At 49.3% G+C, this 27,251-nt stretch overlaps 4 protein-coding genes across 6 annotated transcripts; 1 reads left to right on the top strand and 3 right to left on the bottom strand.

Moving 5' to 3' along the window:
• Nucleotides 1-1,446: 1,446 nt before the first annotated feature.
• kmt5c (lysine methyltransferase 5C) lies at nt 1,447-11,337 on the bottom strand. Its single transcript, XM_011604252.2, has 9 exons — nt 10,980-11,337; nt 10,459-10,591; nt 9,777-9,942; nt 9,579-9,688; nt 9,241-9,404; nt 8,953-8,972; nt 8,632-8,768; nt 8,367-8,539; nt 1,447-7,819 (listed from the first exon to the last, which is right to left on the bottom strand). The coding sequence occupies exons 2-9, from the start codon at nt 10,569-10,571 to the stop codon at nt 2,832-2,834; spliced, it is 5,871 nt and encodes a 1,956-aa protein (XP_011602554.2). The 5' UTR covers nt 10,572-10,591; nt 10,980-11,337; the 3' UTR covers nt 1,447-2,831.
• A 752-nt stretch (nt 11,338-12,089) lies between these two features.
• ppp1caa (protein phosphatase 1, catalytic subunit, alpha isozyme a) lies at nt 12,090-18,672 on the bottom strand. Of its 3 annotated transcripts, none has more exons than XM_029836754.1 (8): nt 18,532-18,672; nt 18,123-18,238; nt 15,474-15,605; nt 15,156-15,386; nt 14,971-15,075; nt 14,669-14,892; nt 14,452-14,586; nt 12,090-14,215 (listed from the first exon to the last, which is right to left on the bottom strand). In XM_029836754.1, exons 2-8 carry the CDS (start codon nt 18,175-18,177, stop codon nt 14,102-14,104), a joined length of 996 nt encoding a protein of 331 aa, XP_029692614.1. In that variant the 5' UTR covers nt 18,178-18,238; nt 18,532-18,672; the 3' UTR covers nt 12,090-14,101. The 3 variants fall into 3 exon arrangements, with proteins under 3 accessions (XP_029692614.1, XP_011602555.1, XP_011602556.1); XM_011604253.2 differs by having other exon boundaries at nt 18,123-18,233; nt 18,532-18,631; XM_011604254.2 differs by having other exon boundaries at nt 18,123-18,275; nt 18,532-18,623.
• Nucleotides 18,673-19,918: 1,246 nt separating this feature from the next.
• cldni (claudin i) lies at nt 19,919-22,069 on the top strand. The gene is made up of 3 exons (XM_003964921.3): nt 19,919-20,050; nt 20,960-21,092; nt 21,185-22,069. Exons 2-3 carry the CDS (start codon nt 20,961-20,963, stop codon nt 21,686-21,688), a joined length of 636 nt encoding a protein of 211 aa, XP_003964970.1. The 5' UTR covers nt 19,919-20,050; nt 20,960; the 3' UTR covers nt 21,689-22,069.
• A 52-nt stretch (nt 22,070-22,121) lies between these two features.
• coro1a (coronin, actin binding protein, 1A) lies at nt 22,122-26,755 on the bottom strand. Its single transcript, XM_029836753.1, has 12 exons — nt 26,618-26,755; nt 26,360-26,519; nt 25,125-25,328; nt 24,505-24,627; nt 24,293-24,422; nt 23,648-23,826; nt 23,434-23,553; nt 23,129-23,233; nt 22,904-23,049; nt 22,753-22,810; nt 22,471-22,686; nt 22,122-22,390 (listed from the first exon to the last, which is right to left on the bottom strand). Exons 3-12 carry the CDS (start codon nt 25,320-25,322, stop codon nt 22,298-22,300), a joined length of 1,368 nt encoding a protein of 455 aa, XP_029692613.1. The 5' UTR covers nt 25,323-25,328; nt 26,360-26,519; nt 26,618-26,755; the 3' UTR covers nt 22,122-22,297.
• Nucleotides 26,756-27,251: the final 496 nt, after the last annotated feature.

Genomic DNA, 27,251 nt, shown 5'->3' with positions numbered 1-27,251 from the left:
AGTGTAATATTGCCTGTGAAAACAGCAGGAATACTGTTCAAGGCACCGCTGACTCTGGCATCCACACTATTATTTTTACTGCAACTTTACTAAATCTGCTTCACTGGCAAGTCAAATGACCATAATTAACCAAAAGCTACCCTAAATAAATCACTATTAAGAGTTCTGGATGAAGCACAGGTCTCAAAATGACCTCGGATATTATAAATATCACAATATTTCACTGCTCATTTAAACGAGGCATTCAGAACTGGATGTAAATGGCATAAATGCTGACACAGCGGAGGTTGTCCACCTCTTCAGGCCACCACTGACTCATGCAGAGGCAACGTTCACGTGCACCCTTCAGAGTGCAACATCCAGCCCAACTCTTGGCTTCTCTTAAACTGGGTTTGCATTGATTTTGCGCACGTGTGCGCGCGCATGCTCTGGGTCTGGAGTGTTCATTCGATTAAAATGAGCAAGCGGTCGTGGCATGTTGAATTGGATCCCTACATTTGATCACAACCAGACAGATGAGGGATCCAGTTGGTCCTAACGAAGGTGACCCTGATATCCACGCCGCCTCTCCTGTCACCTTTTTGGTGGTCGTTTTTTACACCAACACACCGACGCTGCAGCGGCGGCTCGTTTACAGGCTCCATCAGCCATCGCCTGGAAAATAATGTCCTTTCCTTTCAGGCCAGGCTCGTTTCTCAGAGCCGCAGCTGTTTTGTTCCCCTGGAGCTTCACCACAGGGGCGACTGCTGCCGGTGATCCAGAACCACAATCCAACAGCAACTCAGCGTTTAGCATGGCTGCACCCATAACGTGAGCCAGAGCACGAGGACCAAACAGGCGTTTTATTCATAAATAACTTAAAAAAAAAAAACAAATTAGCAGTAGTTGGCGAACTGGCGCCCACTGCTGGTGAACTGGAGCAAGGGACAAACGCGTCAGCATTCTTCAAAGTGAAACTAGAGGTGGGCGCAAAGTGACATTTCACTCTTCTGGTGCGTTAATTTAGGAACAGTCAAGTTCCGCTTCTTAATGTGATGCTGAATGAATGGATGCAGAAATCTGAGGAGACAAACTGCACTCAAAGAGCCGAGAAGAAGAACTGCAATTAAATATTAAATTCTCACATTGGTCACAGATTCTTCCCTCCTGACTGAAGAGGATAATCCCTCCTTTTCTTCCCATCCTCATTATGAGAAAAGTGTTATAGTTGGCATCAGAATTAACCGCTCTGCCGCTTCCCCGAGCAAGGAGACGCAGAAGTGGGTCATGTGCAGCAGAAGTGGAGGAAATGGAGGGGAAAACGGGAGATGCTGGAAGAGTGGGAGGAAAGAATGTCCAATCACGATAACGATTAAAAATACCCAGCAGCACATTAAAGGGAGGATGCGGAGAAGGTCCAGAGGTTCAGAATGTCGCCGCTTTAAGAAGAAGAGGCAAAGAGAAAAGTAGAAAAAGACGGAAGATTCTTTAATTATAGAGGCTACATTTGTACAGCAGACTTTCGGTTCGAAACGCTAATTAAAAAGACAAAGTTTTACCTGTGACAACAGAAAAAATGATGTCAAAGGCTTTGAGAAGTAACAATTTTGCTGCAAATATTCCGTATTTTGTCCCGTTAAATAATAATAAAAACATTTAACATTTTCAAACAATCAATGTGAACTATAAATTACATTAAAGCACCATTTGAAGGATGAGGATATGAAAATAAATAATTGGCCTTTCCATATCAGACAGTACAGTACAAGTCACATGCAAAACTCATCCCCAATATGACAAATTATTTTGTTTACAATATGAACACATGAATATGAAGCTCTGTCAACAAAAACAGCTCATGAGAAATTGAATTACAGATGTTTAAAACCTTTAAAAATGGCCAAAGGGATGAGACGGACAGGAAAGTCCTGCCAGACCGTTACTAGGCGACTGCAGTGCATTTTACACATCCACGGTTCCTTTTATTTTGACCCTGTCGGGAGTAGAACCCATGATGTTTCTGAGCGCTAACCCAAAACAACTGGCTGTCTAAGCTAACGAAAAGGACGCCGGCCACCTTTCCACGTGCACAAGTGTCGCACAGTTCGGTCCGATTTAAGAAAATATCCGTATCTGAAGCAAAAGTCATGTCAAAAAAACACAGTGTAACGAAGAATACTGAAGAGAAGAGGCAGAACCTGCCTGGATTTGCTGTAAATCGTCTCCCGGAACCGTTAACCTTCAACAACAACTACTGGCCGACAGAACAGTAAAATAATAAAAAACATATTGCAGCTTTTCCCACCTCCTCATTCAGCAGCTGTTAAAAGCCAGAGTTCATGTCAGACACACAGGTGTTGACCTTGGATGTGCACCCCCCCCCAAACACACACACACACACACACACACACACACAAAGACATTTTTCACAACATACAGTCACACAATTAATTGCAGTAATAAGTGAGTAGGGCTTAGTGTCGCGTTACAAAAAGAGACTTCTTCAACAGGAGCCTTGGAAAATCCCGTATGAAAGATTGGAGGCACAAAGCTGCCTTTAGAAACAAACCAGACTCCCAACGCACGGGCACACCATAGAAAGAGGACCAACAGGCGCCCTGGATCCAAACTCCTCCTCACAAATATATTAATAACCACATCTTCTCTTTTGATTTGGTACTTTGGAGTCCGAGGCCAGGTTTACAAAAACAACATACAGTAGCTGGAAAACTGCCTTAAGGAAAGTCAGCCCAAGGTTCAAGTCCATCAAATGCCTGTACAAAGGTCAAGCGTTCAATCCCAGCCTGTACAAGAACATCTGGAGGCAGCCAGATGAGTCTCATCTGTGTGACTCAGTCCGAGTACTGGAGGTCCAGGTCCACGGTGCCGTCCGTCACCACCAACCTCACCCTCTTGGGCTTGGTAGAACCCATGGAGTGGGAGGTGGCGGCAGGCCCGTAGTGCGGCGGGCCGTGGTGCTCCCTGTGCTGGAACTGTGGCTGCATGTCCTTCCTGCCGTGTTCGTCCTGGCCTTTGAGCCCCGAGAATCCCCCCAAGGAGAAGGACGTCGGGGCAGAGAGCTGGGGGCCGCAGGGCTCCAGAACCAGCCGCCCCTGCGTCCCCGACGGCTCCATCAGGCAGTGGTAGGTGTAGTTTGCCGATCCTAAACCGGGGCACCCCTCGGCGCCGTCTCTGAGGCCCAGGGTGAGCGAGTGGTCTCCGCTGAAGTTGAGCACATAAGGAGGCCCCTGATAGCCATAAGGGAAGGAGGCCGAGGCGAGGGGGGGCTGGCCCTTGCTCGCTGCTGTGCCGGGAGGCGAGCTGTGGTGGACGTGGGGGCTGTTGTCCTGAGACATGTGCGGCAGGGACGAGCCGAAGCTGAAATCGAACGGGTCTTGATGAGCGTAACAGGGCTGGTGTTTGTCCAGTTTGTTCTGCTGCGGCGCCGGATAAACCTCCGATATTTTGTTTGGGAAGCAGGATCTGGGCAGCCCCGGGGGGGGTTTGTACGCCGGGTTGGCTTCCACGGCGTTGGGTTTTTCCGAAGACATCCTGCTCTTACTGAACGGGGGAGGGAAGGAGGAGCCGGGTTTGTTGAAGTACGTGCTGGGCCTGCTGGCCGGAGCCAGGTGACCCGGGTCCTTGCAAAAGCCCTGGAGGGAGATGTTGCCTCCGTGGTGGCTGTCTGACAGCAAACCGGGTTTGGCGTTGAGCTGCGTCCTTTCACCAGCACCAGCTTTTGTTCCCATCGTTCTGGGCGTGAGCGTCGGGCCGCCAGCAGCCGTGGCGTCCTTACAGGGCGCACTGTCCAGGTTCTGGATGGGGTTCCCCTCCTGGAACCTGAGCACCCTGTGGATAACCGATGAGGTCTGAACTCTCGGGCTCTCGGGAGGATTCGGGTTCCTCAGGGAGAAAAGAGAAGGAGCGATGAATCGGTTCGAGGTTTGAGAGGATGGGACGGATCTAGGAAAACAGCTCTGGGACGCCCCTCTGACACAGTTTGACTGACTGGTTCCGAACAACTGGGATCGGCTGGGAAGGGCCACGCGGTGGAACGGGCCCTGGTTTCTGAGGCTGGACTGGACTCTAGGCTGGCTGGTGCTCGCCCTGACACTGAAGGCTGCCGGTTGGGACAAAGAAACGGGGGTCTGGGAAGCACCAAATATGCGAGGCTTGCTGGCAGCGGGCAGGGGCTGAGCTTTGGGATCATCCCTGGAATGCCTCACTCCTAGATTCTTACCGATGAGCCGCTCTTTGGCGGCCGCGTCGGAATCTCCAAGAGCAGAAAAACTGAAACCGGGGTGGGGGGACGTCCGGTCTTTGGAAGCGTCCTTTGTCTCACAGTCCAGAGGAACACAGTCATTCCTGGAAGAAATCAGGTTGGGGAAGAACTGCAGATCCTCGCCCACAAAGTTATTTCCCGGGCTGGGGGGACCGAGGTACGGCGTTTCTGTGGCCCACGTGTCCGACGGGCTGTGTGAGAGGGGGCTGCTGAAAGGATCGGTGGGCGGATCCAGGGAACACAGATCTGAGGGGGACGAGGGAAGCATGTTCTGAGGCTGGTAATAACCCTCAAAGTTGAGGCACTGAAAGTCCAGGATGTCGTCGCAGCAGTTTGGAAAAGCGGGCTCCCCGGAGAGCATGCTGTCGGCGGCCGCGAACGGGGGGGACTGGGACGGCGGCTGGATGACTGAAGTGGAGACAACGGGACAGGCGTGCGGCTTCTCTAAAATCTGAGACGAGCACAGTCCCTCGGAGAGCCTGGAGAGGCTGTTGTCAATCTGCTGCAGGCTATGGCTGAGACAGGGGGTGGGCGCTTCCACGGGCCCGGACCGGCGCGTTCTCTCCACGCCGTGCCTCGGTTTCCTTCCTCCGCTGTTCATCTCTGGCCTTTCTGGGACTGTATCCGCAGCCAGTGACGTAACGTCGCTCCTGCTGTCGCTGAGAGGGGAAGACAGGGACAGCGGCGAGAGGGATAAGGAAAATGGCGGCGGCTCCGGTTTGAAGAGGTTGTTGCTGTTGGGCCTCTGCACAGACGGGCACTCCTCCTTCAGTTTGGCCAGGTCAAAACAGCCCCTCTGCTTCCCCAACACGTGGCCCTTCGCCTCTTTCCTGGCGTCGGCCTCCACTTCCCAGATATCCTCCATCTTTCTGCGCAGCTTCATAACCGGAAGCGAAAGGCCGTTCGGATCTGCTTCGGGCTGCACTTTCTGCTGTGACCCACTTTCAAACATGCAGCAGCTCTTGGCGAAGCAATCTTCACTTTTTGTTTCTTGCCCTGCGCTCGGCGACCCCTCGCTGCCCTTCTCCCTCTTTTCCGGCACCGGCTTAACCCTGCCGCGTCGCTCCCGATCCAAACTGTCGAGTCTCTCCAAAGCTCCGAGAACTTTCCCGGAAGGGAGACTCTTGGCCTTCCTGAGCCTCTCGCCTCTTCTTTTTAACCGCCGCAACCTATTATTTGACTTTCTACTGGCGTGCACGTGAGCCCGAGCCGCCTCCATTTCCATATTCAAGACGGACACAGACTCCATGATGGCTTTGAATGGATCACAAGCCACCAGCTCTTCTGGCTTCTCCATTTTTAAGGCCACTTTGTCAAAGGCGGTGCCTTGCATCTGCCACACCTTCCCCCTCCTCCTCTTAAAAAGGATCTTCAACCCGACGCTCGGCTTGCTCTCATCCAGCCCAACGAGCGTTTTTGCCTCGCCTTTCAGCTGAGACTCGTGCGGGTTTGGAGCTTCGCAACACGGATTGGGAACGCCGGCGACCTCTTGACCCGTCTTCTCCTCGCTGGGCTGGTCGCCGTCGGCCAGCTGAGCCTGGCTTTCAGCTGCTTCTCGCCCCTCCGATTTACACTTCTGAGCATTTCTTAACACACACCTTTGCTCATTGTTTCGGGGTCGGAGGCCTCTGTAAACGGCCAGAACCTTTTTAGTGGTCAACCTCTGCAATTCTGTCCTCCTCCGTCGGACTTTACCGTTTTTTTGGGGGTGATTGCCCTCTTCTGGACCGGCCTGTGGCTTCAGCTTCACGGACGGACTCTCCTCAGTGTCCCCTCTGCAGGTCGGACCCGAGGCTCCGGTCAGACCTGGCTCCAAGTCGATTTCCACAGAGCTGCGAAATGTGCGTTTCTTCAGGGGGATGTTGGACTGGATGTGCGCCTGCAGGGTGGCGTCTGGCTGCGGGCCGGTTTTGGCCCTCGCTGACGTCGGCGGGTCATGAGGTAGCGAGTTGAGGAGGGCAGCTGGGGGGGCGTCAAGCCTGTGCTGTGATTGCGAGAGCTGCGCGGCGTCCCGACACGGCTCCGTCGCCACCGCGGCGGGACTCTGTTGGCCCGAAGGTCCCTTGACAGACTGCTGACCTTCTGGTTTTGTTTTAGCTGCCCTTGGTCTGGTCCGCCCGTGTCTCAGAAGCCTCCCCTGCACCGAGCACCGGTTCCTGCCTCCGTCTATTTCAGTTTGCGCTTCCTCCTCAGCACTCTGCGCCTCCCATGAAGAGGAGGCAGAAGAGCTTCCTACAAGCCGTCGGTACAGTCCGTTAACCATGGCGGACTCATCGCTCCTCAGAATATCCGAGAGCAGAACCTTTGCCTGCTTTATGACGATATCTTCTCTGCACCTCCTCGCTGGCTGCTGATTCACCCTCTTAGTCACCTCCTCCGCTTGTTTGGCGCCTCCTCCTTTACTACTCGCGGCACGCTCCGGGTTCCTCCGTCCTCTCTGACTTTCACTGGGCTTCACTTTGCACAGCGGCTCTTCAGCGGCTGCGTTAGCTTGAGATTCCATCAATGCAGGTGCGGCTTTTGCTTTTCCTCTCTGCCCATCAGGGTTGTCCTGCTCCTCTGTGCCGGTTTGTGGCCCTGACGGAGCCTCCTCCTCCTTTTCCCTTCTCTCTCTCTGCAGCAAACCGTCTCCACACTCACTCAGCGGTCGCCTCCTCAGGTTGCTTCTGTCTACGGCCGTTTCTCCCCCTCCTCTGCCTTGGTGCGGACCTGCCGCCGGCCTCTGCTGCGACCTGGATGCTCTGAGTGAGGGAGGCGCTGAGGCTGCAGGTCTCAGGCTGTTGCTGCTTCTCCTGAGCCTGTCCTTGCAGCTCCTGTCCGTCTCTCCAGTTGTGGGCAGCGATAACCGTGTTAGACTGACTCTGAGGTATTGCTTCAGCGACTTGAGGGGATTGTCCACAGCTTTCTTAGATGTACTCCGGCTGTCCTCTGTTGGGGACGAACCTTTGATACCATCTTGCACAGTTGTCTGAGTTTCTGGGTTTTGAGTCCTTTCGGTTTCTGAGGCTTTGCCCGTTTTCTCCGACTTTTCCAACGGCGTCTCCATTTGGACAGGGAGACACAAAGCTCCACTTTTAGGGTTGTTGTTTAACTCTGTTTGAGGGGTGGGTGTGTTTTCACTTCTCCTTTTGGCTCTTGTAGAAGTCCTTAAGTGAAGCAACCTCCTTTCGACGACCTTGACGGGCCTGCCTGTGCTCTTCGAAGCAGGTCTGCTTTTCTGATGAGTCGACATCGAGGGTTTTAAAGCCAAAGGCTGCGGCCTATTTCCTGCTTTTACCTCCTCCAGCTGTAGAAGAATGGCCCTTTCTTTGCTTGTCGGGTCCTTGCAGCCAAGCAAGAAGTCCAGCGAGTGGCGCCGTACTCTGATTCTGAGGTCCTTCAGAGCAACTTGGGACAGAAGCGGAACTCCCTGATGAGGTTTCACCGTGGAGGGTTTCAGCGGCTGTTTGCCTGATCGCCTGCGCTTCTCTCGCCTCCACGTCGTCGACTGTCTGAGCTTTCTGTTCTTCAAGGCGTTCCTCCTCATCTGCTGGGTGAAGGAATTCCTTGACGGGATGGCTATGGATGAAAGGGCAGATGAATCAGAAAACAGTGAAACTCTAAATGGGAACCATAAATCCTTGTAGTTATTAATATACAATACATAAATAACATTGTGCAGCTTTCGGTGAGAAGCCCTGATTTATCTGAGGGTGACTCTTGTCATGAAGATGTTAAAGCTGCTCCGTTGGACTAAAACAAACTGATTTTGTCAATAATATCCCGCATTGTGGACGTGCTGCAGTCACAGAACGACTCAAGTCGAGACAGAACTGCCGCACAGAGGCCACATTAACCCGACTCGTTATTTTTGGCAGGTTGTTGCCATAGTAATCAGTCAGGTGATGTTTTTGGTGAAACAAAGGAGACAGCTCAACCACAATTAATACACCATTCTGAGATCATCCAGATGGGAATTAAAAAGGTTTCACAATTATAAACCCTTAAAGAAGAGGAGGTGGGGGGGGCTGGGATTATTTAGACAAAAGAAAGGAGCTCATCAACAGGTATCGCCCAGGAGAGTGTTTGTGATGCGCTTAATAACAGCAGATCCCGACGTGTTTACCTTTAAAGATTCCTGAGTGATTCCCTGGTGCTGCTGGCCTGACAGGAAAGTGACCCTTCTCTCTCTGATGCCGCAGGTATCGCTCCCTCAGTCGGTACTTTTGGCCCACGGGGTCTTTTGTTTCCTCACATTCAGGCTGCTTCCCCCGGTGCCTGAAGTGGCCCTCGCCGTTCCTGCCGCCAGTGAAACCAGCAAAGAAAAATGTCAGGCTGAAAAGGCTTCGAACAAAGAGGGAAAAATCAGACGGCGCAGACGGCGGACACACCTCTCGCAGGTGCAGCATTCACACATTTCATTCCCTTCTCCGAAAAAACTGGCACCATAGTAACAGGTGATCTCCTCCCCAGGTGAGATGGGTCGAATCACCTCCACACAAGCGATGTTCTTCTCACCAGGGAGGAACTGGGTGGGTGTCAAAGGAGAAATGAGCAGGAGGCAAAAGACAAAGGATCGAAGCGGCGGGCTTCTCTATTATGTGCTGACTGGAAAAAGGTCATCAGGTCGACATAAACGATGCAAACGGGAGGATTCGGCTGTGGGATTCACTTTCGTTTCAAAAATGTCACAAGGAAACATGAATTATTACCTTGCAATTTGGTTTGCAGTCTTCAGGGCAGACAGAGAGGGACAGAAAGAGGAGAATAAATCAGCTCAGCAAACAATAAACCAGCCTCTGTTTATGCGTCCAAAAGATAAAACCCCAGTTTCACATTGATTAAATGACGACGGCGATCAACTGAACACGATCGCAGCGTTTTTTAGTCCTTAATAAGACTCAGGTTCTGTTGTTTTTCTGATTATATTCTGATGACAAAAGCTTCCCTCGTCCAGACGGACGCTCCGTTTCAGTCGTGAGCACCAAAGGAAAACTCACCGTGGTTGATAAACGCCGCGGGGCCGAGCCAGAGCTGAGCGCAGCGTTTACGGGTGGAATACATCACGCTGAAGTCGTTGACTCCTGCCCTCAGCACCGCGCTGTCAGCTGGACTCAGCTCCGCGATGCAGCCCAGCAGGACCTCCACCCGCTCCCCTGCAAACCTACGCGGCGGCAGCACAAGGCGCACGTGAGCAGCCGGGAACGCACGCGAGCGGGGGCCCTTTAGGCCCCAGACAAACACAGTCACCCTGTCTGATTCAGCTCTTTGACGAGGAAATGAAACCAAGCCAACAATCTTTCCAAGCTTTTGGGAGCGGCTGTAAGAATGTGTTTACCAGTGTCGTGTTGATGTTATCTTTGCGCCGTTGGTCTCGGAGGAGTATCTGTCACAGGACTCTATCTTGATGCCGCTATCCAACAAGAAGGCACTGAGGTAGCGGTGGACCTGCGCGCGGCAGAGAGGCAGATTCAGGCCAACAGAGCGGCAACAACACCATTTCCTGTTTCATTTGTCAACGCAAACACCAGCCCACATGTTGCCTCAGGAGCTCCTGGCGGTGGTTCCCCAGGGCGTTAAAGTAGTCCCCGGCCAGTTCGCCCTCTGTCAGCGCCTCAAACGCGGCGCCGAAGTCGTGCGTGCGCTGAAAGCGCAGCAGGGTCTCTTTGAGGTTGCCCCAGCGCCGGACCTCCGGCGGAGGACTGAGAGAGGAGAGCAGATAAAGTCAGAAGAAGAGCAGATACAATCAGCAGGACAAAGTCTGAACAGGTTTGCGATGCGCGAATGTTCCACTATTGAATTTGGAGACAATCCATCATCTTATACTCTGTTAAAATGCAACATTTGTTATTCTGGCCTGTTATTTAACACGTGTTAGCGAGAAAAAAAAGAATAACCAAGACAGTAGCTTTAGTAGTAGTAGTCTGAACTGAAGAGAGAGCATGTGACAACTTTAACTACACATTTAGTCGTAACCTGACAGGCGGCAGGCGTGAAATATACATTCACTACTCTCACTTTAAAATGAGCTGCTAAATGTTACTGGAAGCAGCAATTCCAGCTTGGTCCAAACAACAGTGGAAGTCCAAACATGTTGGACGGTTAAACTAAATATTTCTGCAGATAATCACAATCTTTATCTGAAGAGGGAACGTTTCCTGGTGTCTCCAGGCCACGGGCTGCCATAAGAGGGCATCTCTGGTCAAGTGTCGCCTTACCTGATGTTCATTTTGTGGGTGCTGAAGCCCAGAAGAGGGTCCAGGACCAAACTGGTGGCCAGGTCATCGGTCTCACACAGCTCCTTCACGCTCATTCTACTGCATCCTTCCATTGCCTCCCACCCTCAGCATGCTGCGATTACAGGATCAATGTTACGCTACAACACACCGCCGCTCCGCATTAGTTCTGCCTCAGTCTGGCACTTACACAAGTTAGCATTCTCAAGTTACTCTGCAGTCCAGTCCGGGGTTTTTAAAAGCTCCCATTCCCGTGCTAACAGTGGATAATTCATGTGATTTTAGCAATGCAAAAGGAATCCCGTTGGCTTCTACAGCCACTCGTCGCTGTGCGTGAGCTTGCTGGGAGTAATACGCTGTTAACAGCTGAGGAGTAAGGAAGCTAACACTACCGCTGCACTGCTAGCCTGCAGCTAACGTAACAGCGTAGCGTTGATACATTTCAGGAATGAACGGCTGTGCAAGAATAGTGTCGCATGAAGATGCAAAACGGCAGAACCTACCTGGGAGTCTTTTGCTATCAACGAAAGTATCGTCAGACAGACAACTGGCAGCACCCAGTTTGCCTGCTTTGCCTCCTCTTGGCTTGACAGGGAAAGTTAGCCTAGCAACACAACCCAGCTAGCGCTGCGCTGTCTTGATGGATTGCCTGGCCGTGCACAAAAAATGGAGTCTCCCCGACACTCCTGGAATTTGTAGGTTTGTTGGACTGCACAAACCCCCGCGCAAGAACGACTGCTAATCTATCATGGATCAAGCGCGAAAACACTAAAATATGTACGGTATGAAGCTAGCTAAACTAGCCTGGCACAGAGCTCATCTAATAGCAAAAGTTAATAGGGAACGTTCAGTGCAACCTAACTAGCCTTTGGCCACGCCCACGAGCATTGCTATTCGCTCAGGTCAAGAGCGATTTTACGACTCAAAACAACCACGGTCTCTCCAGACCTGTGATTGGTCAGATTGCTGGTGGGCGGGGCCAAACCTGATGTCCTGGCTGCGGGTTCTAGGAAATCTCACAAACTAGTTCACTGATTTCTGTTTGTCAAACCAAAACAGAACCAAAACTTGAGAGAAAATGCCTCTTTTCCACTTTAATAAAGCTACATTTTTGTGACACCGACAGCTGAGGTCAGCTGTTCCGAAATAACGACAGGGATTTAAAGACTAAATCCTAAAATAACTCATTTATTCAGTATAACAGTGTCATTGAATGGCTTCTTATTTCTGTACCCCTGTTATAAGCGTTGTACTTGAATATTTTCAACGTCTACATTTAAAACACGGCACAACATTTGGAAGCCAGTGTTTACACAACTGCAGCAGTGTTTAAATATTTACATGTGTGAGAGTCATCAATCTGTACATTATCTATAGGGAGAGACAGCGACAGCTTACATAAACACATAAACTGAAGTAACATTCCTCCAGTTAGGCCGTCTTGTTTTTTCTAGAAAGGGATCAAGTTTTCTCTCCCCCAATAGTAAAAAGAAAAACGAGAATTTTCAATCCAATAATTCCTTCACGTCACTGAGAAGCTCTGTGGGGATAAATCTGCGGACCTTTCCCAGACAACACGTTCAACATAAAAGCAAATAAAATCTACACACATATACAAATACTAGATTTTATTTCTACCTTTAGACATATTTGTGATCGATTTGAAAGCAAATCAAATACAAAGTTTTTTTTCTCCATGGACACTGATACTAGTGAGCTAATAGGGTCACATCTACCCAGCAACAGTGCTTAAACATCCCTGATTGGTTAAAAAACAACACAACTACTCTATGAAGCTCAATGTCCTGCATTAAATGTGTCAAATCATAATTAGAGCAGGTTTATCTGGAATATCAGTAGAGGAGGAAAGTTGCAACTAAAATCACATAAGCAGAGGTGTGTACAGCTATATATATATATTCTTTTTAAAAGTGGATTTAATGATAAAATGAAAAGGGTCCATGTTGTTTTAGTGCTGTTCTATTGCAGATTCTGTGGTTTTAGCGCTGTACACAACTCTCCATTGGAGGTGTTCTCCACAACACAACTCTCACCTTGTATTACCTTTTATTAGAATTAAACACCCATACATTTCTGTACATTTTCCCCATCTTTCTACATTACATTAAGCTTTTCCACAAAACGACAGGTCTGTATATACAGAAAAATAAGACCCTCGAAGCACCAGACCACTGAAGTCTCCTCGGCTTGTCCTTTCCAAATTCTCCGTATCTAAAAAGAAAAAAAAAAAGCTTCACTTCCTGAGTTGATCTTACTGGATGTTAAACTGAGGACGTCTCCCCTCTTGGAAATGATAAGAACGTGAACGCGAGGTACTGCTGAGACAAAGGCAGTATGGGGCTCTTGCTCCCGCGCCCTCCCGTGCACGTGCACGCACGCCACGCAGCGGTTTGTGGGTGTTTGGAAGGGGGCAGCAAATGGGATTGTCCCAGTGTGGGAAGCCTGTGGACCATCAGGACCAACTACTGCGGTTAGAACCTAAGAACCGAGGGACGTTCAAACGTATAAACTGATAATACCCAGAATAACACCCCCCCCCCCACGCCGGCCTCTTTGTTTCCCATGATGAACTCAGATGTGATCTGGCAAGTTCAGAGCACGGATCAGCCGGGTCGCCTAAAAAATGAGACCGCCGTCCAAGTAGAAGGAATGCCGAGTAAACAAGTGGCAGGAAAAGACATCCACAGCACAGGGCGAGCGTTCCGCACAGCTAAACCTCAATAAATGCTTGTCCCAAAGAAATAGAAGAAATGGGTGTTTATATCAGGAGAACCTTAATTAAATCGTCTGTAATGTGTATTAAAAACAGAAACTGCGGTTCTGAGACAAACAGCGGCGCAACAGTTGAATATAAAGTCGACATAAAATCTCCCGTAAGATTTGCTCGTAAAAAGTTTTGCGTTTTCCGTCCGTCCGTTACAAAAACGACCACGACGTGTGTGGAAGGTGGTGGGAGAAGCAGCGGAATGAGGAGCAGAGGGACCGGCATGATGGCAGAGAGCTCCGATTCAGCTCCACGTTCATTCAACTAAAAACAGTCAGTTTCATGTATCTACAAAAAAAACAACAACTTTGCACATCACCTTCATTGGCTGTTGGAAGAAAAGAGAAAAAAGAAAACATCTGAACCCATTTCAGTCACAGATTCACATGCACATACATCCACGTGCGCGCCCGGCGAGCCGGACCCCCTCCTTACCCAGGATACATACACACACACAGAGCTTTGTGTAGCATTAAACAGTGCTGGGCCTTAACACAAACAGCTAAGGTGGCTCTGCCCCCCCCATCATGAACACGCGATATCTCAGCGCTACAAACAGGATAATGGTAAAAAAAAAAAAAAAATACACAAACACACAGAAATACAGCTGCTCCCCCCCCCCCCCATTCTCACGTTTTTACACACACAAGAACAAAAACATCTAGACAAGGAACCGATTATAATCTTGAAGAGAAAATAGCGTGACTGAAACCTGGACCACTTGTCTGCCGTTGTTGTCGTTTGGTAATGTGGGAGAAAGTTTGGGAGGATGAGGGAAAAAAAGAAAAAAGAAGTGTACTGGGCCAATGGGGAGGGGCAGGTCGCAGACTGGGGTGGGTGTTATTTCTTGGCCTTGGCAGCCTTGGCTGAATTCCGCGGTGGCGTGACTGGTCTCCCAGAGCCCATTCCTCCCCCTCCGTAAGGGTACAGCTTTTTATCTGCTGGCTTCAGAATCTGTTAGGAGACAGATCCAAAAGGCTCTTCAGACAACGGTGGGACAACAGAAATCATCACTGGCTGGATGTGAGGAGAACTTTGTGATTCGATCTAAACAAAGAGAACTGGCTTGTGCGCTTACTGCGCACGGCCACCAGAGGGCGCCAGAGACGCCCTGACCCAAATCTTTTGACAGCAGCATTGAAGAACCTTGAATGTAGAAATGGCAAACTCATTTAGGTCCATACGCATACCTGGAAGGAGCACATGAGCGTCTCGTCCACACTCATCATGGCACCGGCATTGTCAAACTCTCCGCAGTAGTTGGGAGCTGAGAACAGGGTGACGAGCTGCCTCTTTGCGAAAAACTCGTAACCATCTTCCACCACCTGCAGACAGAGGAGAGGGCGTTAAAACCTCGCACGTGTGCGGCTCTGGCGTGTGCGCGCGGGGCCTCTTCCTGGCGTCTACCTGGTGCGCCCTGCATATAAGGTCCATGTCGTGTTTGTGCAAAAATTTGGCCACCACGTCCGCCCCGAAGGTGAAGGAGACGCCACGGTCGTTTTCACCCCAGCCCAGCACGTCCTTGTCTGGGTCGGCCCACAGCAGGTCACACAGCAAGCCCTGGTCGGGCACGTCTGTGGGCCGCATGACTCTGCGGATCTGCTCCATGGACTGAAGATCCGGAGAGAGGCCTGGAGAGACGTCGCACACCCGTTTTAGTGGGTCTCGCTCATGCCAACCCCCTCCCGGCTTATTCCACCCCAGCCTACCTCCATGACAGCAGAAGATTTTCTCATCTACAATAGCAGCCACGGGCAAACAGTTAAAGCAGTCCGTGAAGGTCTTCCACAGCTTTATGTTATACCGTCGTTTACCTGTCAACAACAACAACGAGGGAGGGATCAGACCTCTGCACAACACCTCCGATAATAAACACGCGCCAGTCCACACTTACACTCGTCGTAAAAACCGTAGATTCGATTGATAGAGGCGCATTCATGATTGCCACGCAACAGGAAAAAGTTCTCTGGATATTTGATCTTGTAGGCGAGAAGCAGGCAGATGGTCTCCAGCGACTGCTTCCCTCGGTCCACGTAGTCACCCAGGAACAAGTAGTTACTCTCTGGGGGGAAGCCTCCATATTCAAAGAGCCGGAGCAAGTCATAGTACTGGCCATGGACGTCGCCTGCAGGGGGCAGTAGAGGATCAGGTTTATGCCACACTGGCACCGACAGGTGGCGCTGAAGCACAGGTCCGTCCAAATCAAACTCACCGCAGATTTTCAGGGGAGCTTCCAGCTCCAGCAGGATGGGCTGGCTCAGGAAGATTTCACGGGACTTGAGGCAGAGGCCGCGGATCTCGCCTTCTGTCAGCTGCACGTTCTTCCCGGGCCTGGATCCTTTCACTGGGAAAGAAAAACACACTATAATCAATTAAAGACGCAAGGATGAATGAACGAATGAGCAACGAGACGAGGCAGGATCGAAGCGTGATCCTTGGATCTGAACCAGGCCACCTGGCAGGCGAGTTCACACCTCCCAGCAGCCAAGTGCTGACAAAGTCTGGCACCACTCCAGCGTAACAGCCACCGCAGCAGGTAAACACGTCACCGAGATGGTCGCCCCCATCCTGGATGACCGCTCGCTCAAAAACACCGTTGACGATAACGAAAGACCAGCCCACGAGCAGGTTCTGAGAAAAACGTCCCACAGCTGCAGCCAAAGCCACTTCCCCTGCAACGCTGGCGGGGACCAAACCACGACGCTGCACACGTCCACTTGACACTTTAACAGGGTACAAAATAACACCTTAAAAGGAGAAACTCGTTATCTGCGCTGTGGATCATGCAGATCGTGCATTATGGCCCCAAAGCCCAACAACTGTCTGAAACGATGTGTTCAACCTTCCAGATAATAAATAGATAATAAACCCTCCCCGTGGTGTTACAGGTAGGACGGGTGGGTCGTCGTGTTTGGATGTGATCCATCCCAGCAGCATCCTCATGCGTGCCGCAGGTCGGGTTTTGGAATGTGGTTTGTGGCATCTCTGAATGGCACCATCTCCCGTTCTGACACATCTGGGTCACGTTTTGGTCGCGGCAGTTTCCAGCTGTTCATTGATGTTTTAACAGCAATTTAGCAACCTGGAAATAGCAAGACGCTCAAACGGGACTTCATCACGACCTGTATCACAGAAGCCACCCAAGTCTATGATTAATAGTGCTGAAAGACAAAAGGCCAGTCGCACCGATTCCCCACAAGCAACAGTCGTTCCTAGGCCAGATGTGGCACCGTCGCCGCCACCGCAGGCAGCAAATAAAAGCAGAGTCAGAAAGCGATATAAACACTGCTGCTGGTCACTAAAGATGGATTAGAGCAGGCTAAGCCAGGACAGCGCTTACTAAAGTTAGCCGCGTATCCAGTGAGCGACAGACAAAAGGCTTTCCACCAGACTAACGAGCCAACGGGACACAAAGAGCTGGGCTCAGCCCGCTGAAGACCCGCCGGGGCACCAGAACCAACTGTTGGTTCGCTCCGGAGCTCCTTCCGGCTGGACTTGTGTCACGTCGTGCTTTATTAGAAACAGGCTCCCCCAGAGTTCCCTCAGCTCCAGATCCACGGGGCTAATCCAACTGAAAGTGCTCATTATCCAAACACATTTAATTGGTTTGGTCTGGAAACATCAAGCGAGGGAGTGAACCGCGTTATGCAACGGCTCTCCTGGTGGGTCTCCTTAAAGCGGATCAATACCATACTGTTAAATTGTAACTGGTTCTTGTCCCCCAGTTAAAGCTCAAATGGTGCTAAAAAAGGCCAGGCCAGTTACATAAGAGGATATAAATACTGACACTGTCAGACGTGTTTGTTTTTCCCCCGTGTTTGGCAGGCAACCTTATCATCGGCAGAGTTCAACGATCCATCAACGAGACGCGGCCCCAGGAGGAACCGTGACTGTACGTGCACGCAGGAATAATCCCAATCACATCCAGCAGCTCAGGATAGGCTGATCGTGCACAATCTAGAATTAAGAGGGTAAACAAACGTGGCTAAGGTCAGATTTAATAACAGTCATGCCCCGAGGAAGGCGTGACGCCCAACATTTCCCCCTCAACCTGTGTCTGTAGAGCCAAGTCCGGCGTTGGCACAGGCAGCCGCAGGTGAACAACAGACACAGGCGAATAACAGGCCCGACCCACAGTCGACACGCAGGCATGTAAAACATGCTAGGTGTTTTTGAAAGGTTAGCGTAACTTGGCTGATGCGTGGCTTCGAACAAACTGCAGATTACAGCAGCTTTGTCTGTAAAAGAAAGTCCTAGATTCATATCACACTCCGAAATGACACCGAGGCGGCAGCGGTGGTTAGCGAGCAGGTCCACGTAGTTTAGCCTTGGGGGAATTGACAGCATGTTAAGTGGCTTTCGACCTTCGTTAAACCCTAAAAAAAACAGTTAGCAAAAGAAGATAATCTGCCCTTGTGACTGGAAAAAAAAAATCCACCCGCAAATTATGATCTTATAACATTTAATGGTACCAAATGAAGGTCGGCTCAGCGCTTTACTGCAGATGGGAGTTAGAGTTATGGAAAATCGTCTTGAATTGGGAGAAAATCAAGTCATTTGATATAAAAAAAAAAACACACAATAAAACCCAAGAAACAAGTCTAAAAAACCCCCCACATCAGTCACCTGGAGACTCTTTTATGCACTGTCCTTGATTAATATAAAATATCCCTAAACAGGTCGCTTAAGAGATCTGATTGAATTAACAATCCCGATATATGACCTTAGACCCCCACCCAAAGATACAGGTGAACAACCCATAAACGGCTGTGGTTTAAGAACAAAGCGATATATATATATGCATTTCAACAGCGTAAATATGAAAATAACAAGGAAGAACGGGCAGTTTTGTGGCTCGTACCTTCCAGGAGACGCTGGATGATTGAGTCGATGTTGAGTTTGTCCGTCTCTGCCATTTTCCTGCTTCCCTGACGCGCCTGTGTGCCGAAGACCTTGGTTTTCCGTGTTGCACCTTACCTTTCAAACGAGGGGAAAACGAGACGCGGCCATTAGCCTGCCGTAGCAAACACATCGGTTTAAAACAAGCACTTTATGCGGACCGAGCAGATGCTTCGCACCAGCCAGGCGATCAACGTAAACGGGCTGAACAATGAATGAGCTCCGTAGCTAAGGAAGCTAGCAGGGCAGCTATTAGCTAAGTTACGTACGATGACAGCGGCACTGACCGGCTAGTTAACCATCGTTTGTCGGACAACGTATGACGCATTTAAATGCTCCCGGACCATAGTTTAAAATAACAAACACCCTACCGGGTCAATGTTTCTCCGCTCCGCTCAATCGAGCCCCCTTTTCTTAGGCCTGGCCGGGTCCCTTCAATCTTTTCCCAGGAACTTAAAAAAAAGAAGGCTATTTCTACGTAGAGTTAACGTAAGAGAGTGGGTGGGTCTTCGCGTCGATTCTCTGAGGCGATTGGTCAAATCGTAAATTTAAAACCCGAATGGTTGAATGTGATTGGTCGATCTCCCGGTCTGTCACTGTCGTCGACGCCTGACGACATTAATAGAGATTCCGTGAGAGTGTAAAAAGCGCCACCCTGTGTTCTAAATGTGAATTACTCCCTAAACTTTAACACTAATGCACCAAAATAAAGATTTGCTTGTATCTGTCCTAAAAAATAAAATAAATTCAATAATTCCTCCTCGGTATTTTTGTGTAAAGTGCAACTGTTCTATCTAGAATCACAATCTAATGTATTGACAAGTAGGTTCGCACATACAAGGAAATTTGAGCTGGTATAATTAAAAAAAAAAAAAGAAATAGTATAACAAGGTGGTTTTGTATTTGATATGAAGGCACGCTGACATTTATTGTCATTGTTATTATAAGTAGCAGCATATCTCTGTAAGTGTCTGTAAAATAAACTCACATTTCAGCAGATTCTTTCTTGAAGCCAGTAGAATCCTAAATTGTCGCTCTGACTTTGTTTAAATAGCACTTTGGTTTCATTCCTTTCATCTGTTGTAACAGGTAAACAGACTATTCGACAGGTTCCTTGACACTGACCAAGAATGCTACACAAAATTACGAGTTAACTTTTTCTGAGTCCTCATTTAAAAAGATTAAATCAAGTGTACAAAACTGGCCTTTTCTGTTTTAGCTTTATTATTATTGGGTCTGATGCCACATCGTACAAGATTCAACTTTTCATTTTAAATATGATCGTGTACAGCTGAATTTCACCAACAAACATCTAAGTCGTCAACTCAAATCTAAATATGTTTTTAATTATTTCACAACATTCCTTTTTAGTTTCCTAATCTTACACAATCATCTAAACCCACTCAATCTGGGGTTTCTAAAATCAGGCTCCTTACATTCGTCATCATGATTGCAACATATGTAGGTGTGTGAGCGTGTGTGTGTGTGTGTGTGTGTGTGTGTGTGTGTGAGAGAGGTGGAAGGCCAGGTAGACCTCCATGTGAGTCAGATTTCTTTTTTGGTCTCCATGATTCACTCTAACTCAGCAGCAGAGTTTCTACAGAAACTGAGATCAAACAGATTCACGTGTTTAAGAACTGGGATCCAGTGTCGGATGAAGATGGGAGAGGGAAAAAAAGCAGGGAAATATACGTCCAGGACAAGTCTGGTCTTGAGCTTCTTCCCGCCTGCGTACCTCCCTGGATGAGCTCTGCCCCACCCTGGAGCCCTCGTTCTCCTACAAATACTCCCGTTTTATCACAGCCTCCATAAACGTCTACAGAAAACAGCCGACGCGCCAAAGGACCAAACAACAAGAACATTTCAGAGGTTCAGTGGACACAACAACAGGTAGGAATCCTTTAATAAAAGTCTCACTTCATTTATTTAGTTATTTATTCCTTAATTATGCCTGAATGTTGGGATTTGGCCCTGCCGTTAAAATGTTCAAAATGATCTTTAAAATGGCCCAAAACCTAAAAACCTAGAAGAAAAGCAGCTTAATTTTTATTGTTCTCCTTATTTTGGTTCCTTGTTCGTAAATTAAACACTTAAGTGATTCTAGACAATGTTTTTTTTCCATCCCTGCAGTTGTTATTGGGATTATTTAAAGCCAAAGCAGACGGATTCAAGCTCTTTTTATGCAGCACTAATTAAAATAGAAGATTCGTTATTCACGCCCTGACTTATGTCAGACACAATCAGTGTTGAGTGACTTTAGTTAAGTGGTTCCATCTGGTCTTATGGGACATTCATCAATGTCTTCGCGCCTTTTATCTTAGATTTCAGCTGTTACGACCAAAACGAAAACAGACCTCTGACGTTTTTTGTCCTGCATCCATGAAAACACACGAGCGTCAACAGATTATCACGATAAAACCGTTGCTCAATTTCCAAATCAAGCTGATTTATCAGGATGACGTTGAAAAACAAACTTCACATAGGTTGAAGGAGTGGCTCAGACAGCCCTGGGTGGAGATCCAGGAGCCCGGGGCCTGTCGTGACATGAATTTACACTAAAACGTCGCCCAAAGGTGCATATTCATGTGAAGACCTGCCGCAAGAATGTTACACACACACACACACACACACACACACACGCACACACACACACACACACACACTTACACACACACAGATGTCCCATCTTTGTCATTCCACAACTGTTGAATGGAAATCAAGACGAATCTGGAGCTGTTCGAGCTCATAAACAGACACAGATGCCCTTCAGAGTCGCACTCTCCGCCTTTGTGTCTCCAGAATGGGATCAGCAGGAGTCCAGATGGTGTGCGTGGCCCTCGGGGTCCTGGGGTTGATCGGGGTGATCGTGTGCTGCGCCGTCCCTCGCTGGAAAGTTTCCTCCTTCACGGGAGCCAACATCGTGACGGCTAATGTAACGACACACACTCTGTCAAAAGGGATTTGGCGGATCGCCGAGATCGTCGAGACCCCCCTAACACACCTTTGTGCTGTCTGTGCGTGCAGAGCGTTCAGGAGGGCCTCTGGATGAACTGCGTGGTTCAGAGTACCGGACAGCAGCAGTGCAAGAACTACGACTCCCTGCTGGTTCTGGCCTCCGACCTGCAGGCCGCCAGGGCCATGACCATCATCAGCATCCTGTTCAGCTGCCTCAGCCTGCTCGTCGTCTTCTGCGGCGCCGACTTCACCACCTGCGTGCAGAACGAAGACGCCAAGCCCAAGATCAGCCTGGTGGCCGGGATCGGCCTGCTGCTGGCCGGCCTGCTGGCCATCATCCCCGTCAGCTGGTCGGCCCACATCGTCGTGCGGGACTTCAACAACATGCTGGTGCCCGCGTCCCAGAAGAGGGAGCTGGGGGCGTGCATCTTCGTGGGCTGGGGGGCCGGCGTGCTGCTCATCCTGGCCGGCGGCCTGCTGTGCTGTTTCAGCCGACCCAAGTCCGGCAGCTCTGGCGGAACCGCAAAGTACTACAGCAACAGCGCCTCCGCCCCCAGCAAGAACTATGTGTAGTGGCTTTATGAAGGGCGGCGAGGAGGGGGGGGTCCGAACGCTAAAAGACTGAGTCCATGACATCAGAGGTCAAATCTGTGTAAATAGTGACATTAATGGTCTCATCTAACTACGTTACTCTCTGGTGCTGGGTTCTGATTTATAACTATATATAAAAAAAAGCTGTAGAGGTGCTTAAAATGACAATTTATGGTCTCGTTGTTGTTCGGTCGTGGTTGTAGTTTCCTCAGTTCTTCTTTAAAAGCCCGAATATGAAGATGAAATGGATGCATCCAGCTTTTATCCTCCTGGTTTCCGAGCTCACTCGTGCACGCGTTTCTGTGCTTCAACATCCTGTGATCTTTGATCGCGATAAAGGCTCCGAAATAAAGATTAAAGTAATTAACGCGTGTTTCACGTGTATCTCGTGCTTGGAAAAGAAAATCCGACAGTATTTTGGAAAGAGAGAAGACTTTATTTTAAACTAACAAGCATATATTAAAATAGGATTTGTTTTTTTGTTATTTTCTTTTTCACCGATCAGACAAACCAAATAAGTTCTTGGTTGTCTAAAATGTCTCCCTTTGGCCTACATCACTCGTCTTCTGCCCTGTTTTTCCCCTCCTCCATCTACTTGTTGCTCTCCAGCTCTCTCACACGCTTGGTCAGCTCCTCCAGAGCAGCTTTCAGGTCTTTCACCTCCTTCCTCAACGACTGCACTTCCTGAGACACAATCAGATAACGGCGTCGACTCAAAGGGAACTTTAGCTGCAGTAACCGCGGCAACAATTCCAAAAACTCACCCCGCTACTTTCTTGTTGACTGGCAGCAGAGGTGGAGTTGGTCTTCAGCAGACTCTTGTGAACCTTGAATTCTTTGGTTTTGGTGGTGGAAGTGAACCCGTCCTTCAGGGAGATCAGAATCGGCTCCCCGTTCTTGCCTTGGAACCACTCGTCCGCTTCCACCGACGGCTCCGGTCCAACGGTGTCTGGGTATAAATCCTCCTGGAAGAGATCAGACTGCACAGCGACGCCATCGCGTCAGTAGCGGCTAATTCCAGTCTCTGGAATTTTTCCCGGACCAACCTTGCGCGGCACCGTCATGACGATGGGCTCACATTTCCGCTCATGTAGTTTGTAGAACCTGAACCAAGACAGGGTTGTAAATTTCACCTTTTAGGGACAGAAAAACACTGAGAGGCGGCGGGATTGATCAGACGCATTCAGATCCGACTACCTGGCGATCTCACACTTGTTGACCTCCAGGCCCCTCTTGGGCATGTACCCCATCCCCTTCTGGCTCTCCTTGCTGCTGTACATGGACAGGTAATGGACGAAAGGAGCTTCGTCTGTCACCTCAAAGTAGCGGATGCTGCTGTCGCCCTGAGCAAAAGACCTGAACGTCAACACGTGCGACCGAGAAGCTGTTTTATTTTTTGGACCATCGGCGGGGGAGTCGAACCTTTCCGCAGAGGTAGACGACTCCCGTGTCGGGGTCATAAAATGGCAGGAGGACGCCGCTGCTGGTGTCCAGCTCCTGCAGGGTCAGGGGCTGCCCAAAGTTATTCTGTGGAAAAGGATTGAGACTGATCACAAAGCCTTACAGGCGACCTGGTCCCGTCTGATCCCGCGCGCTGCGACGCCTCCGCTGTTGTGAAACACTGATGCAAGAACATGAGGTTCAAAGCAGGATGTTGAGGGAAGCACAAGGGGACAAAGCGTGTCAGGACGTAAACAGGAAGTGGCGGCTTTGCTGCAGGCACTCACCGGGTCCCACAGCGCCACCTGTCTCTCACTCATGCGACTGAAGCCGGTGGTGAGGATCTTCCCATCGGACACAAAGACTGCCCGGATTGGTCTGAAGCCTTCGTGAGGCTTCTCCTTCTCCTAGAATTGGAGCAGAAAACCAACTTTATTGACTAGTTTCAACTTAGCAACGGGAGCAGGGAGTCAAGCTGATGATGAGGGAAGGAAAACCCACAAAGAGAACGGTGCCCTTGCGCGGGTCCAGCAAACGCAGAGTCTTGTCTTTACAGGAGGTGAGGATCCTGGAGCCGTCCCTGTTCCAGCAGGCGCTGTAAATCATGTCAGGGTGCACATCAATCCTCACCACTGCCTCCCCACGAGCCACGTTCCAAAGAATAATGATGTTGTCACAGCCTGCGAGGATGATGACAAGAAATCCAGCCAGTTACATTTTATATAGGCTGTAATCTATGTAATTCCATCAAAGCTAAAATATCCCGTAACCTTCAGAATGCAAATCTATTAGCTGCAGTTAATCCGATTATTGTTATTTTCAACTGCATCATTCGATTTTTCCACGTTTCCAAATAACGCATTTATGTCGTGGCCACGAGGTGTCGCACTTTCGCAGTTTACAACATCGACTCGTCTAAAAATCATAAAATATGAGAAAATCTCACTTTAAATGCTGCCATTTTTGTTGCTGACTGATCAAAATCTCAGTGAAATAATGCCATTGTTTCTAGTTGTGAGATTTCTGTTTGTTTTTCCACTTTATCCACCTTTTCCACACACTGAGGCCACGAAGCAAGTTTACCGCTCAGGTAATATTTATACGAGCATTCAGCCATTGCTTTTCACATTTATGAGTGTAGAATACCAGCACTCATGAGCACATTGTGGGCGGTGGGGTGCCAGTTCAGGAGGCCCACGCGTTTGGAGTGGCCCTCCAGCTTGACAACAGGGTCTGTGAGTGGCAAGGTCAGTCCGCCATCTGGGATTTCCCAAATCTATCCAATAGCAACGATAGCAAACACGTCAGCAGAGCACGCCAGAAGAATTTGGCCTCGCGTCTGATGCGGTTCAGCCTACCATCACGCTGCAGTCCTCAGAGCTGCTGGCAATGATGTTGTCGTTGTGAGGACAAAATTCGATGTCCAGGACCGGCCCCGTGTGTCCGCACACAGTGGGGTAGGACATGTCGATACGCCCCGTCTGCAGATGGAAATAGCGACATTAATGATTCTGGTTTTGCTCACTTATGTCTCTTCTCCTGCCAAATATACAGTAATTTCCTTCTGATTGGAAACGTGACTGAGCTTATACTTAAAGACGCTTTTCTTTGTCATGCATTGATATTTTACATCCACCCATTAATGACAGAATTCAAACTAATTGCCACACAGTCACTACGCTATAGAGTTACCTAAATATCGACTGGCTACATCTTTTTTACTCAATTGGCAGCTGAAATGAAGAGGTTTTCAGTCATTCGCTGAGGCCACATCCTGCCGGGTCTGAGCTGAGAACAAACTCCTAATATGGTGAAAACCTCTCAAACGCGCAGAAACGCAGTGACGTGTTGAAACATTCAAAGTCAGCATCACACTTCCTTATTCAACCGGTTCAACACACGATGGCAGAGCCTTCGAGTACAAAACAGTCAGCAAATCCAAAATTGGCTCTGGCAGAAAAGCGGCAGGTGCCCTCACCTTGGTCAGGGGCAGCACCATGAAGGCTCCCCCGCCACTGGCGTCCACAATCATGGCCACAAATTTGGGGTTGACCGAGCAAAAGTTGCTGTCCCACGTCATCTGGGAGATTCTGATGTCATCGTAGCATTGGTCAGCTTTCGCAGCCTGGCCGAAGACGTGACGGAACTTGCTGTTCCTGACAAAACTCCTGGACATGGTGAACTGGGGAAGAGAGACAACAGCAGGATGAGGAGCGAAAACAGAGTGAAATGCAAAATCAAAGCTGCAAAGGCCTCTTTGTTTTAAGTCAAATGTTGCGCTTGCAAAAGTAAAATCGTCCAACCGGCAACGATTTCCTGCGTATTTCAGGTGGAAATAGACTAACAGACGTGTAGAGGAAAGCGTCAAAAAGAGGAAGCAACAGGGGTTTCACAATTACTTCCTCTGTCTGTGACTGTCGCTGCGGCCGTTCGCTGTCTTTAATGTACAGATGCTGTGCGTTTCTGCACAAAATGCAGCCGTTTAGACACACAAAGAGCACCAAGGTGACGTGTGTGAAACTGCCGGGTAGCTGCTGAACCGCTCTGGGCCTAAAAAGCTAAACGAGTTACACAAAGCAGCAGTTACACCACATCTTCCGGAGCAAACAACAAAAGCGCCAAACCTTTTCTCTCCTGTCTCGCGTGCATGATTCGGGCCGTTTCCCCCCCCAAATATGACGCTGGGATTTAAGACACAAGCTAAATCACCCACAGTCGGCGAAGACTGGACGAGGCTCGTGTCAGAAGCAGCCGCGGCGTGAACGAAGCCCACGCTGGTTTTCCCCCCCCCCACAGCACAACCGATCAAAAACATTTTGCTTCACCTCCATTTGAAGATCGGACTTCCTGAAATCTGCAGCCACGACTGCGCTCAGACTGACGGCTGCAACAGATTTGGCTGTGCATCGCAAGATCTCTGAGGTCGCTCTGCGCCTAATTTAATCATCCTTTACAGAGTGAGCGGTAATTTTATTAGGAGGCCTAAATGCATGTCAATAACCCCCCCCACCCCCACCCCCACCCCTCTGCAGAGGCCTCGCTGTGCTGTGATGGAAAACAGGGTAGAAAGCAGGAAACAATTCACTCATTTAAAACCGGAGAGACCTGAGCCATGTGCAACACAATGGGAGACCAGAGACGTCCCAACTATCAGATGAGCTGCAGGCAGAAAATAGTTGCATTAAAAAGTGCAGACAAGAGCCGGAGGCCTACCTGGGAATCCTGCTGGGGGGGGACGAGTCGATTGAAAGGGTTCAGATGGAGCACCCTACTACCGGAGTGAGCTGTGAAGCTACAGGAGGAGGTTGAAGTACATCACAGAAGTGACATCAAGGAAGTGGCAGTTTCAAACGCTGGTGGAAGTGGGAGGTGTCTGTTGGCATCGTTTGGGTTTTTAAAAAAAACAACACCCAAACTGCAGAAGATGTGAAAAGAAAGACAAGTGTGATTGAAGCATTTATCCCGGCTCACTCTGATCCAGGCCGTTGTTGCACGGGTGACAGGAGGGGCAGCGTCAGCATCCTGAGAGGCGCAGCAATCCTCAGGTGCTCCACAAAGCATCTCAAATGTGCTGCTGCCGCTGCAAAAAGTCCCCAGACCGTTGGAAACCTGTCAAAATGGGTTCTGGTTGAATACTCAAGTATCATCAGTAACACTTTGCATTGCAAACACTATAAACCTGTACTTCCTTACGGTCTCTTTTGTGTATAGTAATGAGTTACCAGAACGACTTTGACTTCCACTTCCTCCTACTTCCGTATTTAGAGAGACCAAATTACCACTAACGACTCATTACCAGTTCTCACCTCTTCTCATTTCTATATTTAAGACGTTTCTACAGCAATCATTCCATCCGCAAGCCCTCAGAGATAAATGAAGCTGCTGGGCCTCCTCGCTGAACGGCGGACCTATTACAGATCAGTTGCATTATGGGAAATGTATTTCGAGTAGTAGGAGTTCGTAGTTCGGCCGAGGTGAGCGTCCTCCATCATTCTAATGAACATTTATGATGGCGCAAGTAATATTTTAAACAGTTTCTCTCTAATATAATTCTAGAATTTGTGTTTTGTTGACTATCATCGGTCCATTAATTTTGTGAATAACA

This window comes from Takifugu rubripes, chromosome 5 (assembly GCF_901000725.2).
Source record: "Takifugu rubripes chromosome 5, fTakRub1.2, whole genome shotgun sequence".
Lineage (NCBI taxonomy): Eukaryota > Metazoa > Chordata > Actinopteri > Tetraodontiformes > Tetraodontidae > Takifugu > Takifugu rubripes.
This window is presented reverse-complemented; position numbering and strand designations above follow the sequence as displayed.